Source organism: Heterocephalus glaber, unplaced genomic scaffold (assembly GCF_053883595.1).
Source record: "Heterocephalus glaber isolate CG9 unplaced genomic scaffold, H.glaber_assembly_v1.0 deba00001068, whole genome shotgun sequence".
Lineage (NCBI taxonomy): Eukaryota > Metazoa > Chordata > Mammalia > Rodentia > Bathyergidae > Heterocephalus > Heterocephalus glaber.
In genome coordinates, this window is record NW_028258188.1 from 982862 (window position 1) to 1000183 (window position 17322).

The following is a 17322-nucleotide window of genomic DNA, read 5'->3' on the forward strand; positions in this document are numbered from 1 at the left end:
TAATGGTATTGTTTATAGTGCAGAAGCTTTTAGTTTTGTGTAACATAATTTCTTTTTGTAACTTAATTTCTTAATTTGGCTGTTTCTGGTTTGGGTGTCATGTTTTTAAAAAATTGCCTAATCCAAAGTCACAAATATGTCTTCTAAGAGATTTATAATTTTACCTCTTTGAGGTTTTCATCTATTTTTAATTTTTATATATGGTATGAGGCAAGTTCCAATTTCACTATTTTTTGCATGAATATAAGTTGTCTCAGCACCATTTATTGAAAAGATTATTTTTTCTCACTGATTTGCCTTAGCAATACGTTGAAAATTCATTGACCATAGGTGCGTGAGTTTATTTTTGGACTCTCAGTTCTATTCCACTGATCTATGTCTATCTTGACATAGTACTATATAGTCTTACTAAATGTTGCTTTTGTAGGAAGTATTAGAATCAGGAAATGTGACATCTCTAAATTTGTTCTTCTCTTTGATTGCTTTGACTGTTCTTGGGCCCTTTGCATTTCCACACAAAGCCAGATGGAATTTTGATTCAGACTGTGTTGAATCTGCAAATCAATCTGGGGGATAATCAATCTTTAGAATATTAAGTCTTCCCATCCATGAACATGAGGTATTTTTCTATTTACGACTTCGTATTTAGGTCTTCTTTAATTTCATGTTTTGTAGTTTCCAGTGTATAAATCTTACACTTCTTTGGTACATTTATTCCTAAATATTTTATTCATATTGATGTTATTATAAATGAAATTGTTTTCCTAATTTTATTTTCAAATGGTTAATTTCTGGTGTACAGAAATACAACTAATTTTCTTATATTGATTTTGTATCCTGCAAACTTGCTAAACTGATATATTAGTTTTGATAGACTTTTAGTGCCTCACTAGGATTTTCTATATGCACAATAATGTCATTTGCGAACAGAGATAGTTTTTCTGGCTAGAACCTTCAGGGCAACGTTGAATAGAAGTGGCAAGAACAGACATCCTTGTCTTGTTCCTGACCTAAGGGGGAAATCTTTTCTGTCTTTCATCATCAAGAATAATGGTAACAGGGCTGGGGATGTAGCTCAGTGGCACCGTGCCTGCCTGGCAAACACAAGGTCCTGAGTTCCAAACCCAGTACCAAAAATAAATAAATAAAATGGTAACAGTGTTCTTTATCAGGTTGAGGAAGTTTCCCTCTATTCCTAACTCTTGAGTGGTTTTATCATGACAGTGCTAGATTTTGTCAACTGCATTTTCTGTGTCTATTGAGAGGATTATGTAGTTCTTGTCCCTTATTTCACCAATACCGTACATTAACTTACTTCCAGATGTTAAATAAGTCTTCTTGCATTTTTCAGACAAACCTCACTTGGTCATGGTGTATTATCTCTTTTTTTTGGATGGTACTAGGGATGAAATCTAGGGACCATCTACCACTAAGCTACAGCCCCAGCTTTTAAACTTTTCTTTTGAAACAGTCTCACTAAGTTGCCCAGGCTGTCCTCAAACTTGGCAATCCTTTTGTTCCTGCCTCCCAAGTAGCTGGGATTACAGCTGTGAGCTACAACACCTGGCTCTTTATTCATTCTTAGTATAGGTATTTACATCTATAAAATCCCTTTAAATACTGCTTTCACTGCACTTTTGGTATGTTATCTTTGTTCTCATTCATCATATTTTTTTTTACCTTTCCTGTGACTTGTTTTTTGCCCCACTATTTATTTAGAACTGTATTGTCTAATTTCCTCATATTTGTGAGCTTCTCAAATTCCTTTCTTCTACTGACTTCCAATTTCTTACCACTGTGGTTGGAAAAGACTGTATTGTTACAATCTTCTAAAATTTATTTGAGGCATGTTTTATTGTCTAGCATATGGTCTGTCCTAGAAAATGTTCCCTGTGCACTTGAGCAGAAGATATGGCCTGCTCAAGTTGATTGTAATGTTCTATAGATGCTTAAGTCTAGTTTATAGTTTAGTATAGCATATAAGCTACATGTTGATATTTCTTATGAAGACAGATGTGAAAATCCTAGGTTATAACATTGTTGAAATCTTTGATATTCTTGAGCATCTTATGCCTACTTGTTCCATTCACTATTGAAAAGTAGGTTATTGAAGTCTCTAAATGTAACATGATTTGTCTATTTCTCCTTTCATTTATGCCAGTGTTTGCTTCCTATATTTGGGGGCTATTACTAGGTACACATGTATATTTATGCAACCATGCACCACATAACAACATTTTTCTCAGTGACAGATTGCATTTATGATGGTGGTTCCATATGATTATAATGAAGCTAGAAAATTCCTACTGGGTAGTGACATCATAGCACAAAACATTACCCTCATGTTTGTGTTGTGTAAACAAACTATGCTGTAAATCATATAAACCTACAGTACATACAATTATGTACAGTACGTAATACTTGGTAATGATAATAAAAGACTATGCTACTAGTTTATGTAATTACTGTACTATATTATTTTCGAGTATAATCCTTCTTACAAAAAAAGTATGCAGCCTTATATATTTTGTTTTCTGTGTCTGTTGACTGATACCATCTAGATTTGTATAAGTATACATTCTGATGTTCACAAGGATAAAACCACCTAACAATACATTCTTCAGAATATATCACCACTATTACATTACATATGACTGGAATTATGTCTTCCTGATGGGTTGATCCTTTTATCATAAAATGTCCTTTTTATCTCTAGTAATAGTCTGTGTTTTAAAGTATTTTGTCTGATATTAGTACAGCCACTTCAGATTTCATGGTTGTTTGAATGGTAGATCTCTTCTTGTATTTTTACCTTCAAATTTTTTGTATCTTTCATTCTAATATGTACCTTTGGTAGACAGCATATCTTATTATAGATCTTGTTTTTTAATCTTGTCTTATAATCTGTTTATGATTAGACTTTTTAATCCAGTCACATTAATACTATCCTTTTCATTTGTAAAATTAAAAATTAAATAATTTTAAATAAGGGGAAATACTTTTTCTTTAATATTAAGTCAAATAAATATGAATATGTTGGCTTAAGTTCATGAGGCAGAAAAGCAAGACACAGTATAGCATTTTTTTATACAAATAAGTGGGTAAAAAGTGATTTACTTCTTCCAATAAACAAAAATAGTAAATTTGATACTAATATAATTTCTCAAATACTTGACTCATACAAGGAAATAGCCTCTGGCAATTTCTAGTTTGAGAGAGCAACAATTTATTTTTGGTCTTCTTGGAATGTTATTATACATAATCTCATTTTTTTTCTACAAGGTACATGAAGGCTGCTTCCTTTTATTTTTACTAGCACTTTCCTTTCTCATTCATAAAAGATGGGGATTATATGGATTATATTCTTGTATCTCATACAAGTATCTGCTGGCATGACTACATTAATATAAATAATAGAGAATATATTCTGCTTTCCTTAACTATTAGAAAGTTATCTATCTGTGGGCACATCCACAGCAGTTCTTGTGCCATGAACCTAAAATTTCCAATCTACTGGTACGATTTAAAATGGTGGAATGACACAGGAGCAATCAATATGTTATATAATAAATCAGCTTAGTTACTTGTGCTACAAAACTTTTATACTTAAAACATCTTTTAAATACAAAATGGGCCAAGAGTGGTAGCACTCACCTATGATCCCAGCACTCGAGAGGCTGAGACAGGAGGATTACTGTGAGTTGGAGGCCAGCCTGGGCTACATAGTGAGTTCAAGGCCAACCTGAACTACATAGTGAGATCCTGTCTCAAAAAACCCAAAAATAAAACAAAATAAAATAAAAAAGGATTGCTTTATTGTAGTTCAAATATATACTGAACATTAAAATATCTTAAAATTAAACTTTCAGAGCAAAAGTTTAACATTTAAACAAGAATATAGTTAGGGCTGGGGATTTAGCTCAGTGGCACTGCGCCTGCCTTGTAAGCGCAAAGTCCTGAGTTGGATCCCTGGTACCGCCAAAAAAAAAAAAAAAAAAAATTTAAGAATATAGTTTACTGTGAACACCTAGAAATGTAATTTGTTTAATCCACTTTATTGATAAAGATCACTTCAAGACAAATAAAATGTTTCACCAGCAGTTCCACTTGGGTCAGTACCTTAATGACTGGTTTCATACATAAGAAATTGCTAAATAAATCTTCTATTGGGCTAAATAACAAGACATGTCTTATAATTCAGAGGGGATAATCAAAGCATATAAATTTAAAAATTAAACGGTTCTTTAGAGATAAAGTTAACAGCATGTACATTACAGTAATCTTAGCCTCTGGAAAATAAGAACTTTCAGTGTTTTAATTGCTTAAAAAAAAATCAGAGCCAGGCATGCTGGTACATGCCTGCAATCCTAGCACTGTGAGAGACTGAAGCAGGAGGAGGATCATAAGGTTGAGCCCAGCCTGGGCAATTTAGCAAAACCCTGCCTCAAAATTAAAAAAAAAAAAAAAAAAAAAAGGCTGGGGATGTAGCTCAGTACAAAGGTCATGGGTTCAAACTCCAGAACTATAAAAACAAAACAAATCCCAGCTTAGATTTTTCTTGAAGTCTAATACTTGCATCTTGCAAATTCAAACCACAAATGCTCCTTAAGTGTTCTATGTACAATATTGCTAGGAAGAACATCACCAAAAGTTACAGACTTCTACACCTCATAAAAGGATATTTTTAGTTTCAAGCTTTAGATTTACTAGAAACAGCCATATTTGAGTCTGTATTTCAACCATGATATACACATAAAAGTATTTCCAAAGTATTCTCTTTTTGGAAACTTCATAGATGTTTGTCAGATCATTTTGCAATAGTTTGACTAATATATACATCTATCTAAAAACCCAGAAAATTTGCTTATGCAAGTATTTTGCATTAGATTATCCCTGTGAAAGAGTATTCAGAATTACTTTCTCTTGTGGGGTCTGAGAAAATGGGAGGTGGTGGTGGACCTTGGCAATCTAGGTCAGTATCATATGCCACTATCAGTTTATGTTTGTCTTCTCGCACACAGTCCAGAAGTAGATATCCTTTAGTATTCTGTATAATTTTGTCTACATCTTTCAGATTACTGGATTAGCTTCTTTGCTCTATTCCTTTGATGCACAGAGGACTTGGGTTTGCAGACCTGCCAATCCCAGCATCTTCCACAAGCTTTAACTTCCACATCTCTCTCTAAATTAATTGTATAAGTTTGGTCTCTTTCAAAGTATTCTGAACTTAACTTTAGTTGTAAAATACTATTTTGTCTCTGAAATATATATGTATCATTAGTTTTACTTTTCACTGAGGAGAAACTAATGCACTTAAGATCTTCCTTCATTTTTAAAAGTTTCTTTCCATGTAGATATTAAGGTTATCATAGAAGTTTCATCATAAAGTTGCCTGAAGTCCTCTTTTTGGCAGGTGCTTCAATGTGTTCATGAAGCTTCTTTTTTTCCAACAAAGAACTAGATGTCTAGTCATATCTTTTTAGATAGTCTTCTGATTGTCAAACCATAGCATATCTGAAGAACATTCCTTAATAATCCTGAGGAGTAATGTACAAGGTTTTAACTCCCTAGGTCAGTATACCTCCTGCTCTACATCTCATGCTGTTTTAAACACATCTTTGGGATAGAACTCATATATCATATATTTTAAATGTATAATTCAATGAATTTGAGTATATTGATAAAGTTGTACAACATCTCAATCTAACTTTAGAATACTGTGCTTTTGTCACCCTGAAAAGAAGATCCATATTCAACTCTCGATTCTACCCACAGCCTTAGGCAATCACTAATCTTTCTGCCTATTCCAGAGTTTCATATAAATGGAGTCATACATTCTGATCTTTTGTGACTGGCTTCTTCACCTAGGAATGTTTTCAATGTTCATCTGTGAACATATAAGCATGTAAGTGTTCTTCATTTCTTTTTATTCTGAATAATATTTTATTGTAACTATATTTTATTTATCCATTTATCTGTCTATGAAGATTTGGATTGTTCCCACTTTTAGGATGTTATGAATAATGCTACTGTGAACATTTACAAACTAAATTTTTGTAAACGTGTTTTCAATTCTGTTGGTTATAAACCTAAAAGCACAGTTTCTCTTTTTTTTAAAAAAAATGTTTTTGATATTTATTGTGATTTCTTACACATGTACCATTTATTCTATCTTTTGTCCAACCTTTTTAGCACATAATTCTTAAAATTTATGTGAAAATAAAGCAAAATTTTATAACAAAATAGTAAGAGAATAAGAAAAGTTAATACACTGTATCACTATCTTCAAAGTAATTACTAAGCTTACAAGACAGACAAAAGAGATTCTTACAAAGAAGAAACACAATAGAACAAAATTTTCTTTTTAATGAACTAAGAGAAGCAAGTAGTATAAATGAAACAAATTAGCATATATACTAAAATATTTTTGAAACAGTGCAGCACAGTTTGTAAGTCATATGGTAAGTCTATTAAACCTTTTAAGGAACTGAGTCTACTTTTCAAAGTGGCTATTCTATTTTACATTCCTATAGCAATAGATGAGGTTCCTATTTCTCTACATCTTCAGTAACATTACTATTTCCTTTTTTAACTGTAACCATATTAGTGGATATGAAGTGATATTTCACGGTGGATTTGATTTTAAATTTCTTGATGATTGTGTTAAGTATCTTCTCATGTGTTAACTGGCCATTAGTGGTTTTTGCTTCTTATAAAAACTAATGACACAGAAACATTTTCAAAACTTGAGGTATGTTTTTTAGTGTGAAGGCAATTTTTTTGATGTGCTTTTCTTTGCTTTCTATGACATACCATGCTCTATCTTCTGATATTTTACTCAAGTACCATACATACAAGTAGTTCCACTTTTCTTTATACTGCTCACTGTTGAGTCTAAACCCAACGAAATATATGGAAACTTTGAAAATCCTTCAGAACAATGTCATACTTAAGATTTTGCTAAAGCAAGTGTTTTTGTCTAACTCTTTGAGCTGCATACAGTATTTCCTTAAGTAATCATCATCTGGGTTATATACTCTTTGGGGGCACTTTTGTTTCTTTTGAATTCTTCCTTTATCCAATCCTTCAGGTATTTATGATCAGAATCCTGTAAAACTCGGCAGATTGCTTGCAAAATCTTTCTGTTGTAGCATTAGTGTTGTTGGGGTTAAGTGTGAAGTGGCCACATCTGCCAGACAGTGTATCCCATGGGAGCATCTGATGTTACTGATATGGTTGAATTTTTGTCTTAAAGTTTGCTTTTTGCTTTATACATGTCACATACTTTTTGTTTCTTTGTTTCTTCTCTGCTTTTTTTGTACTATTTTCCAGTGTAACATTAATTCCTTAATGATTATGTCACTATATCGTTTAATTTATTTTCTTAGTGGCTGCTCTAGTGCTTACAATAAACACCTTAACTCATCAGAATCTTTAGATTTATATTAACTTAAACCCAATGAGACATAGAAATGTTATTCCTGTATGACCCTATTCCCTTTTCCATTTTTGTGCTATTGCTATGCACATAACATCTATAAATAACTCTCACACATGTTATTGTAATTACTATTTTTTATCATTTATATCTTTTAAGTTGAGAGACGGGGAGGAGCAAGTACATATTTATAATTTATTATACCAACTTTTTCATTCAGAAAAGTTCTGACTCTTCTCATTTCCTCCTGTGTATTCACATTACCAGATATTTTCTTAAATACAACTTTGTTCCCATTCACCTCCTTTGAGCTGTTGTCAAATATATTGCATTTCTATATATTATAGGCCTATACATTATATGTATATAATTATATATATAGTTTTATACAACTGCTATTTACATCAAGTAAAAGAAAGGAAAAGAAATATACTCTTAGAATTACTTAAATTACCTTTATTGGTCCTCTTTGTTTTTTGTGCAGATTCAAGTTACTCTCTAGCATCACATGCTTTTATTTCTTTTAGTATTTCTTATAAGGCAGGTTTTCTAGTAATACATTTTCTTAGCTCTTGTTTATCTGAGAATGTTTTTATTTGCCTTCATTCTTTTTTTTTGGTACTGGGGATCAAACTTGGGACCTTGTGCTTGCGAGGCAGGTGCCAGAACCACTGAGCTAAATCCCCAGCCCTGCCTTCATTCTTGAAAGATAATTTTCTGGGGCTGGGGATTTAGCTCAGTGGTTTCGCCGCCTGCTGCACAAGTGCAAGGACCCAAGTTCGATCCCTGGTACCAAAAAAATAAATGAATAAAGAATCTTATATGTATTCCCTAAATTCTATCTCCAGACAGTCAATCACTTTAGGAAAGGCTACATTTCTGTGACTACTTCTATGGCCTGCTTTTCCTGTACGCAGAACTTCTACACTACTGATTGTTAGCAGGGTGTGGGAACAGCATCTTACTTCTCTGAATGATTTTACAAGTAGGGTTCTGGGTAGGGGTTGGTATACAGTATTCTGTTCTTCTTGGCTTGCCTCTCCTGACATGAAATCTATAGCTCATGATTAGGGGGGTTTGGATGATCAGAGCTCAGTATTCTTAGCCTTCTGAAGTAGGGGTACTGCTTGGGAACTTTGTGAAAGAAAGGGTGCCAGACTTCTTAGCTGTTATTGCCTAAAATAGAGATTTAGCAACATGGAGCTATGGGAAATGAAAAATGCTACAGGTCTGGTCCTACTGAGAAGAAACTACAGTCACAGACGGGAGGCTGAGGGATGAGGAGTCATAGCTCAGATGTCATGGATTCTTGCAGTTTATATCAAGATTTAATAGATTTTCTTGAATAAATGGCCATACCTCAGATGCCATGGATTCTTGTTGTTCTCACAGAGATTTAATTATAAATGTTTCATTTGCTGTATGTCCTTAGGACAGTTTCCAGAGACTTTTTGTTTTTATTGTTGTGGCTGTTTTGCTGGAAAGAAAGTCCATAAAGCTCAAGCTGCTATTTTAAAAGTGCTTCTCCTTCTTCCTTATCTTTTGACCCAACACATTAATTCTGGCCAATTCTAGAATTTTCCCCAAATCAATGTTTCTTCCAGTGAGCTTCCCAAGAACACTATTACTACTCTAATTCAGGTCCTTACAATCTTTTTGGATCATGCAAGATCTTCATGTGTTCTAGTCTCTAAGTTCTCAACACTTTAGTTCATTCTACACATTACTTCTAGACATATCTTTTTAGATATTTTGTTGATTTAATTTTGTTCCTCAAAAACCATAAACACTTTTATATTACTAACAAAATAAATTTCAGACTTCTTGGATCTTTAACAATACAGGTTCAATTTGCCTTTCCAGCTGAATCTGCTACTGCTATCCTCATCCTACTCGGACCACTCACTCTTTCTTGAATATATCTACAAAATTGTCATCTCTGTCATTGTTCCTGCTGTTCAGCCTATTTGGGATGGAACATCTGTACTTATCTTTATCAAAATCCTTTCTCTTGTTTAGGGCCTGTTCAACTATCATGTTTTTACTCCAACTGAAGTATATTTTCCTTTCTCTTAGATACTATTTTTTTATACCATTCATAAAACCCAGATTTCTTTATTCCTTGTATTTGAGAAATTCATGCTTATGTTTTACCTTCTTCTTTAGACAAAACATTCTTCAAAGGGCAGGGCTCATGCACTGTTCATTTTTCTATTTCCTATGGTACCTAGTAGACCATACCTTGCACATAGTAGACACTTAATATCAAGCTGTTAAATTCATGAAAATGTTAGTTTCAGAGATACCAGGTATTTGAAGACAATCTTTAATATTTGGAATCAGTCTAGAGAAGAATTTATTAGCTGAGCTTTTGAGAAGTTTTCGTTACTTACTCGTTCTTTTAACTGGATCACTTCTTTGTCTTTTTGTTGCTTCCACTGTCTAAATTTCTCAGCATCCTCTTTCATCTGACGCATTAACTGTACTCGCTGGTTTTTCATCATCTGTAAAAACAAAAGCCAGTACAAGTATTAGTCATCTGTATTTTATTCTAGGTTTATGTGCAGATGGATAGTTACCATTAAGAAAACCTAGAGCTAAGCTGAGAAGGCCACCAACAGATTTTCTGAGTAGGCTTGCAATACCTCTATGTTTCTACAAGGTTTCCAAGTATAGACTATACAAATGAACACTTAGAAGAAATAAAAGAAAATTGTACCTACAAGCTAAATACAGCCCTAAATTCACAGTATATAAATGAAATTTCAAGGAAATACTTACTAAGCCTCAAGGACAAATACACCCACCAACCATTATATTTTAAAGGTTTCAGTGCAAGTGACTTATAACCACCATTTGGCAGATGTTAGGTGTTGAACATTCAATAACTGAGAATATTTTCTAGGTGTCTATCATTTTGCTACTATTTTATAAAATTACATACTCATGGAAGGTGATCAGGATATCATCACCAAATATTGAGATGTCTTGCTGGGCATGCTTGTAATCCCAGTACTTAGGAGGGCAAGCCAGGAAAATCATGAGTTTGAGGCCAGTCTGGGCTACGTAGCAAGTTCCACAGCTTGCCTGGACTGTATACAGTAGTTGAGACACTGTCTCAAAATAAGGGAGGGAGAGAAGGAGGGAGTGAGAAAGAGAGAGAGAGAGAGAGAGAGAGAGAGAGAGATCTTTGTCCTTTCATTTCAGAGAATCTAACATTGAACTCTGAATGTAAAAAAAAGAGAAATTGAATATCAAAGCATAGTTTTATTATTCAGATTATAGATGATAACCTGCAAAATACCTGTCAAAGAGATATTTGTGGAAATACTCACACTTGAAATTATTGTTGTGCTTGCTACTTTCTCACCTGAAAGAACATGTATGGTATAATTCTAAATGGAAGAACTTCATCTGTAAATTCTAATGCAGTAAATACAAAGATGAGAGTTTATTACCCGTATCTCCTGGTTCAGTTTGGTGACAGTATGCTCTGTGGATTCCTTCAGTTTCAGAAGTTTGGATTGTTCATTTAGTTTCTTCTTCAAATCAGCTATCTGACCCTCTAGCTCTTGGAGACGTTTGCGACGGCGCTCACTCAACCTAAACACAGATGCAGTAGGAGTGAAGACTAACAGCAACAGAGTTGGACTCCAAATGTGGTATACATACACAATGGAGAACTACTTAGTCAGAAAGAAATATAAATTTGAGTCCTTTGTTGGAAAATAGATGCATCTTGAGACCATAATGCTAAATGAAGTTAATCAGACATAGGTTATATATCACATGGTTTCTCTTATGTAAGAAACCAAAAGTACAAATAATTTAAAGAGTAAAATAAAAGATGATAAGAAACAGAGAGAATAGATTATGTAGAGGTGGGAAGGGGATCTTGGGATGGGGGAGACAGGCTGGTGGGGGACTAAAAAGGATCTAGATTTCATATGTATATGTATTAATTCCCTATGATTAATGTATTTATCATATATCAAAAACATATACTAATAAAAAGGGAAAAATAAAATCTTTATAGCTAAAAATTCAATATGAGAGTCTCAGAACCTTGATAATCATCTTTAAAAAAAATAAATACTGTCCAAACAACCAAAACTGTCTCAATGAGAGCTTCATACTAGACCAAAACATTTAAAAAATATAATATATACAACAATGAACTGCTTTAATATACTCCTTGCCACCAATATGTGTCAAAAGCATAGTTCTTTGAGACTGTTCATTTCATTTTACATGTAAGGAATAATTCTGATGATTATTACATAAACCTAAACAGAAAGTAAACATTCAGTATAACTTTTTAACATGAGCTTCAGATTCAATAGATATAAAACAGAGTCACTGAGGATATTCTTAACTAATTAAGGGATAGTCAGAATGATTTTTTAATCACTAGCCTGGACATTAATATGTATCCACAAGCTAATTTACCATCAATGCAGGGGCAAGGAAACTGTTTTTTGTCTAGTAGGTCTGATAATCTTTCAAAAACATGTCCCCATGCTAACTTTTTATAAATCTTTCCTTGATCAGTCAGCTTGAATTGACTGCTTCTGACCTCTTAACACATTTACTGCCTAAGAAATTTATTTGACTACTAATTGTATACTATGTTATGGCATTCTTTTATTGTTACGCTGAATGTTATTTTAATATCTTAATTACTTAATTTTTCTCATGTTTAGGTCTCCTTTCACTCTAGATTTAAATCCTTTGGGACAGTAAACTGGTCTTCTACTTCTCTATTCCCTCTAAGCTCCTTATACATAGTAAGGACTTAACTTTCATTGACTTTATTCTTACTTGGCTTGGTTGGCATCCTTTTTTGCTGTCTGAAGTTCAAGAATCAATTCTTCCTTTTCCTTCTGCAGACTGATGACTTCCAATTCTAGATTTTTTATGTTATCCTAGAAAGATTATAGGTCAAAGAGAAATAAAGCATTTCATAGCACAGGAAGAAAATCACTTCAACATTCCATGTCTTGAGGAACTGTGAATTAAATTTCACCACTTCAATTGTACACTAAAAACATTTGCTCTTGATTCAATGGAAATTAGTTATGTAGCAGGAAAAGTATAAACTTGGAATCCAAAGTGAGTCTTGACTATAATACCCACTATCTTATTTAAGTATTTTATGAAAAATCACTTTTGGTCTTAGTTTTTGTCAGAAAAGAGTTAATTATACCAGGCTGAAGACCGCTATCCTTAAAAAGCCTTGTGAAGTTGGCTCTTGGCACGTGTGTGGGAACTAAGATTTTGGTAGGGTTCCTGCCATTCTCTAACTGATAAGAGTGGCTCACCAATGCCTAAATTGTGCAAACAATGTGATTTACCATGAATACTTGCCTTTTTTCTGGGAGTCTAGAATCTTGGTATGTATAAGGCAGAGAATGCCTACGTGACTGACTCCTGGTAAAAGCCTTGGACTCCTAGCTTTCTGAAACAGAACATTTCACACATGATCACAACCCCTTGATGGAGGAATGAAGGACCTCCTGTGTGATTCCACTGTGAGAGGATTTTTTTGAAGCTTGTACTTGGTTTCCTACAGACTTGGCCCATGTGTTATATACCTTAACTATGACTATTTACTTCTAGTGAATCATTGGACCTAGTGATAGTCCTTAGGCCTTTTAAGAGTTTGTCTATTTTCGTGACTAATTAACAGTAACATGAGCCAGGTGTGGTGGCACACCTGCACTTTTAGCCGCACCTATAGTTCAGCTATTTGGGAGGCTGAGGCAGACAGATCACAAATTTGAGGCCAGCTAGGGCAACTTAGTAAGACCTTGTCTCAAAATGAAACAATAAAAAAGAGCTGGGGGGCAGGGGATTTAGTTCAGCGGTGCTGCCGCCTGCCTTGCAAGCACAAGGTCCCGAGTTCAATCCCCAGTACCCGCCCCCCCCCCAAAAGAGCTGGGGATGTAGCTTATTAGTAGACCACTTGCCTAGCATGCATGAGGCCTTGGATTCAATTCTCTGTAGTGTAAAGAAACAAAAAACCTAAGAACACCTACCTCACAGAGTTGCAGGAAAGATCAATTAAGATAAAAAGTTAAAGATATTTTATAAATTGTAAAGAGCTGCACAAATATCAGAACTTTCAAAATTATCTGTTCAATCAATAGCAACTGCACTTCTGCATACATTTAGAAAACAAATTATAGAAACTGAAATCTAGCAATTTCCAAGACTGAGAAAACCCAATGATCAGGTTCTATTTTGTTCTTATAGCTAAAAAAGATTATAGGAAACTGTTGAGTGGTTGGCAACAAAGGAGGCTGTATAGAGGTCCCAGATCAGTAGTGGATTGACACAAAGAAGCAGAGGGAGGCTAGGTAGGGTTATATCAGAAAAGCTTTCTAAATAGGCTAGAGCTATTTTACAAGCAAAAAACTGAGCAAATTAAGTATAAGTACTGAAAATCAAACTCATTATTTTATAGCTACTCTACATATTTAAACTTACCAATAATAATAAAGAAAATAAAAATAATATATAAAAAATATATATTTATTTTTACTCATAGAAGTAGCTTATAAATATGTCTTTGCAAAAAACAATCCAGACAACACATACAAGTCAAGTCCCTTTGATTGCTTCTTCTCTTCCAAAATTCTAGTCCTCTCTCCAGAATTAGCCACTTTTATCATCTTGGTGTAAATCTTATAAACATATTTTGTAGACATTTAAAAATGTATATATTGCACATTTAAACCTTTACATATATGTTACATAATATACTGTTGCATATAATATGTAATATATTACACAATATACTGCTACATATACAGTATGTATTACATCTTCTTACATGAAAGAGAATAAACATTAAAGAAAGGAAATGTGAAGGATACAGAGAGGCAAGGCAGGGAGAAGAAAACCTTGATAAACTTTAATCCTATCCTTGGATATGGGCAGAGCATTAACAAAAAAAGAATAGAAAAAATAATTAAGAGGATCAAAAATAAATATTAGAAATTAATAGCCAAAGAAGTGGAAGGAAAAATTCTCAGAGTGAAATAAAAAGACAAATAGAAATAGGAGAAAGGAAGTAAGAAAAACAGAAAGAAAATCTAAGATATGCAATATCTGATTAAGGGGAAGTGCAAGAAAGAGAAAATAGAGAAAAGGCATTATCAAAGAAATGATATAAGAAAATTTCCCAAAGAACACAGATTTTTAGATGGAAACGACCCACTAAGCACCAAGGACAATGAATGAGAAAAGAACCATGCTCAGGCTCATAGTTGTGAAATTAAATAACACTTGGGGACAAAGAAAAGATCCTGAAAGTTTCTAGAGTGGGGAGATACAGGTCAACTACAAAGAATCATAATAGACAACATTGGAAATAGAAGACAATGGAGCAAGGCTTTCAAAATTCTAAAGGAAAACAATTTCCATAGAGTTATAAACCCAGCCAAACTAATGAGTTTAAGAATTTTTAAAAAACCACTATTTTCCTATATGCAAAGCTTTAAAACATTTTCCTTTCATGTATACTTCCTCAGAAAGCTATTGGGGTTATATTCCACCAAAGCAAAGAGGTAAACCAAGGAGAAGGAAGGCATGGAATGTGTTTCAGCAAAGAGATGAGAACTGAAGCAAAGTCCCAGAATGATAGTCCCAGGTTGATGGCTAGGCAACAGACGTAGGGAAGTGAACCAGGACAGAGAAAGTAAAGACCTGATTATTAATTTATTGGGCTACTGAGAACTACCACTAGGGAAAAGGTTAGTGACTTGCCAACTCATGTGGCATCTACTACTAGTCTTTTCGTAATCCATACTGTAACTCAGAACACCTACTAAGGGATGTGCCTTTCTTGGAAACCAAGAAGTTATTAGAATACAATTTCTCTACATGTAGGGACCATATTTATTATAATATTATTAAATTATTTGTTAAATACCTATGGCATAAGCCATGAGATTAAATGGAACAAAAATACAGGTCCCTTATCCTGAACACATTGTTAAAAAAAGTACACTTCTACTGTCAGATCATGCATATCATGTTATTTTTTCATTGCCAAAAATGGTGTGCTTTTTTTCTATCCATTCAGCCAAAGATGATACACAAGAACAAATGTTTTTCTAGAAAATATGTTACCTGGTACTGGAACTGAATGGGCTGTAGTTGGCTGTCATTCTGAGTCATCTTCTTAGCTAGGGCTTCTTTCAGTGCAAGGGCCTTATTCAACTCAATCAGCTCCTTTGACATCTGAGCTTGCCGTAGAGCGTGTTGAGTGGTGAAAATATCAGAAGACCTGCTGGTCTCTGGACTGGTTTCCACTTGCTGGAAAAGATAATGATCAGGGTAACAGAGGATACTTGTTTGTAAGAGATACTAGAAATTGGAGTTCCTTAGGCACTACTTCATCAAGTTTTACAATCATTCCTCCATTAGCAATACCTCTGTTCCTTCACTACTGCGGCTTCTCATACAATATTTGCTTCAAACATCTGAAATGAATTAAGCTAGTCTATTTCAGTGTTCACAGAAGTACCCTCAAATATTTTGACGTTTTTAGAGCCAAGTAAGTTTCTTTTCTTTATTGATCTGGCCAACATTCCTTACTGTTACCTCCTTCCAAGGGGTCCTTAGAGGAGAAAAGGCACTGGAAATGGCACTTTGGGAATGGTGGAAAGGGAAAAGAAGGACTCGTTTATTCTCATCTAACTGACCCTTCGTGCCTCATTTGTCTTCTATTTTTCTTCTTTCAGAATATGAAAACTACCAATATATATTCATTTTAGGGGTAAAAGGCTGTCTCAAGTGAACCATTTTCTGACCTTTCATTTTGACTTTACTCTGCAACATCAAATACATTTTATTTATCCTTGAGATCTGATCACTCAAAATAATTTCTTTGGTTATTTTCACCCCTAATCATTCCATCCACAGAAAAGTATGCTCAGAAAAAAATAAATCTCTTCCATTTCTCCTCTAATGCTATCTGGACCAAATTTATTCTCTCCTCATTTTAACTTGCTAGACAGCTGATGCAGAATATTAACATCTAATAAGAAATCAGTAAGCCACATGGCAAATGCAGAATGTGATACCCTTGAGCAGTTCTATTTATCACTAGTTATACTATTAGAGATGGAGCCTAAGTCAAAGATTTTACATAACTGAGATTTATACTAAAGATTTCTGGATTTCCAGGGCATTCTAAGGAAAATGGTAGTGATCACAGATTCTCTTTTTCAGTAAAGTGATACATTATAGGAAATAGTACAGTTAGGGCTCCTGGCTCCATATAAAAGGGCCGGTTACTTACAGCTTCTGGTTCTATTGTAGTATCGATGGCTGCAGCCATGCAAGCAACAGTTTCATCCTGTAGTGACAAATGTTTCCATTTAGGAACATATTTTGAAGTAAATTTCATTAGTTGATTTTATATTGGTTATTTTTTCAAGTATACACAAGGATCATCTAAGGTGATGGATCTATTTTCAAGTCAGATATCCTGACAGACATAGATTTCCATTTCCTAACTCTCAAAAGTCTTTCTTCTTCATAAGGGGCAACTGTGTAGTCTTTGTTAAAAAAAAGTCATATGACAACTGACATATTTGTTGCAATATTCTTGCTCTGCTACAAATCGCTGAGAGGAAAACAACCAGCTCAAGAAGCTAAAGTTTACCCCATTTTATAGAATTCTACCTTTTCTTTTTATGTTTCTACCACAAAGTCTACCTCTATTAATATACAAGCCTAGCCACTTCTTATGGGCATGCCATCCTAAATAACATCAGTGCCCTAGGTAGGTACCCCAGAAAAATGTGCTCATTGCCAAAATGTACTGTAGCACCTCTGTCTCTCTTATAGATAAGAACTGATCATACAAAACT

At 34.0% G+C, this 17322-nt stretch overlaps 1 protein-coding gene across 4 annotated transcripts in view; it reads right to left on the minus strand.

Annotated features, from left to right (window-relative positions):
- The window catches only part of Kif4a (kinesin family member 4A), a 125722-nt gene that overhangs the window by 34258 nt on the left and 74142 nt on the right, over positions 1-17322 (minus strand). For all 4 annotated transcript variants that reach the window (XM_004872609.3, XM_087209879.1, XM_087209878.1 and 1 more), the window contains exons 14-18: positions 16749-16805; positions 15575-15760; positions 12260-12363; positions 10897-11041; positions 9832-9942 (exon numbers count right to left, since the gene is read on the minus strand). In XM_004872609.3, the coding sequence (XP_004872666.1) occupies positions 9832-9942; positions 10897-11041; positions 12260-12363; positions 15575-15760; positions 16749-16805 (603 nt within the window). The remainder of the gene's footprint in view (positions 1-9831; positions 9943-10896; positions 11042-12259; positions 12364-15574; positions 15761-16748; positions 16806-17322) is intronic.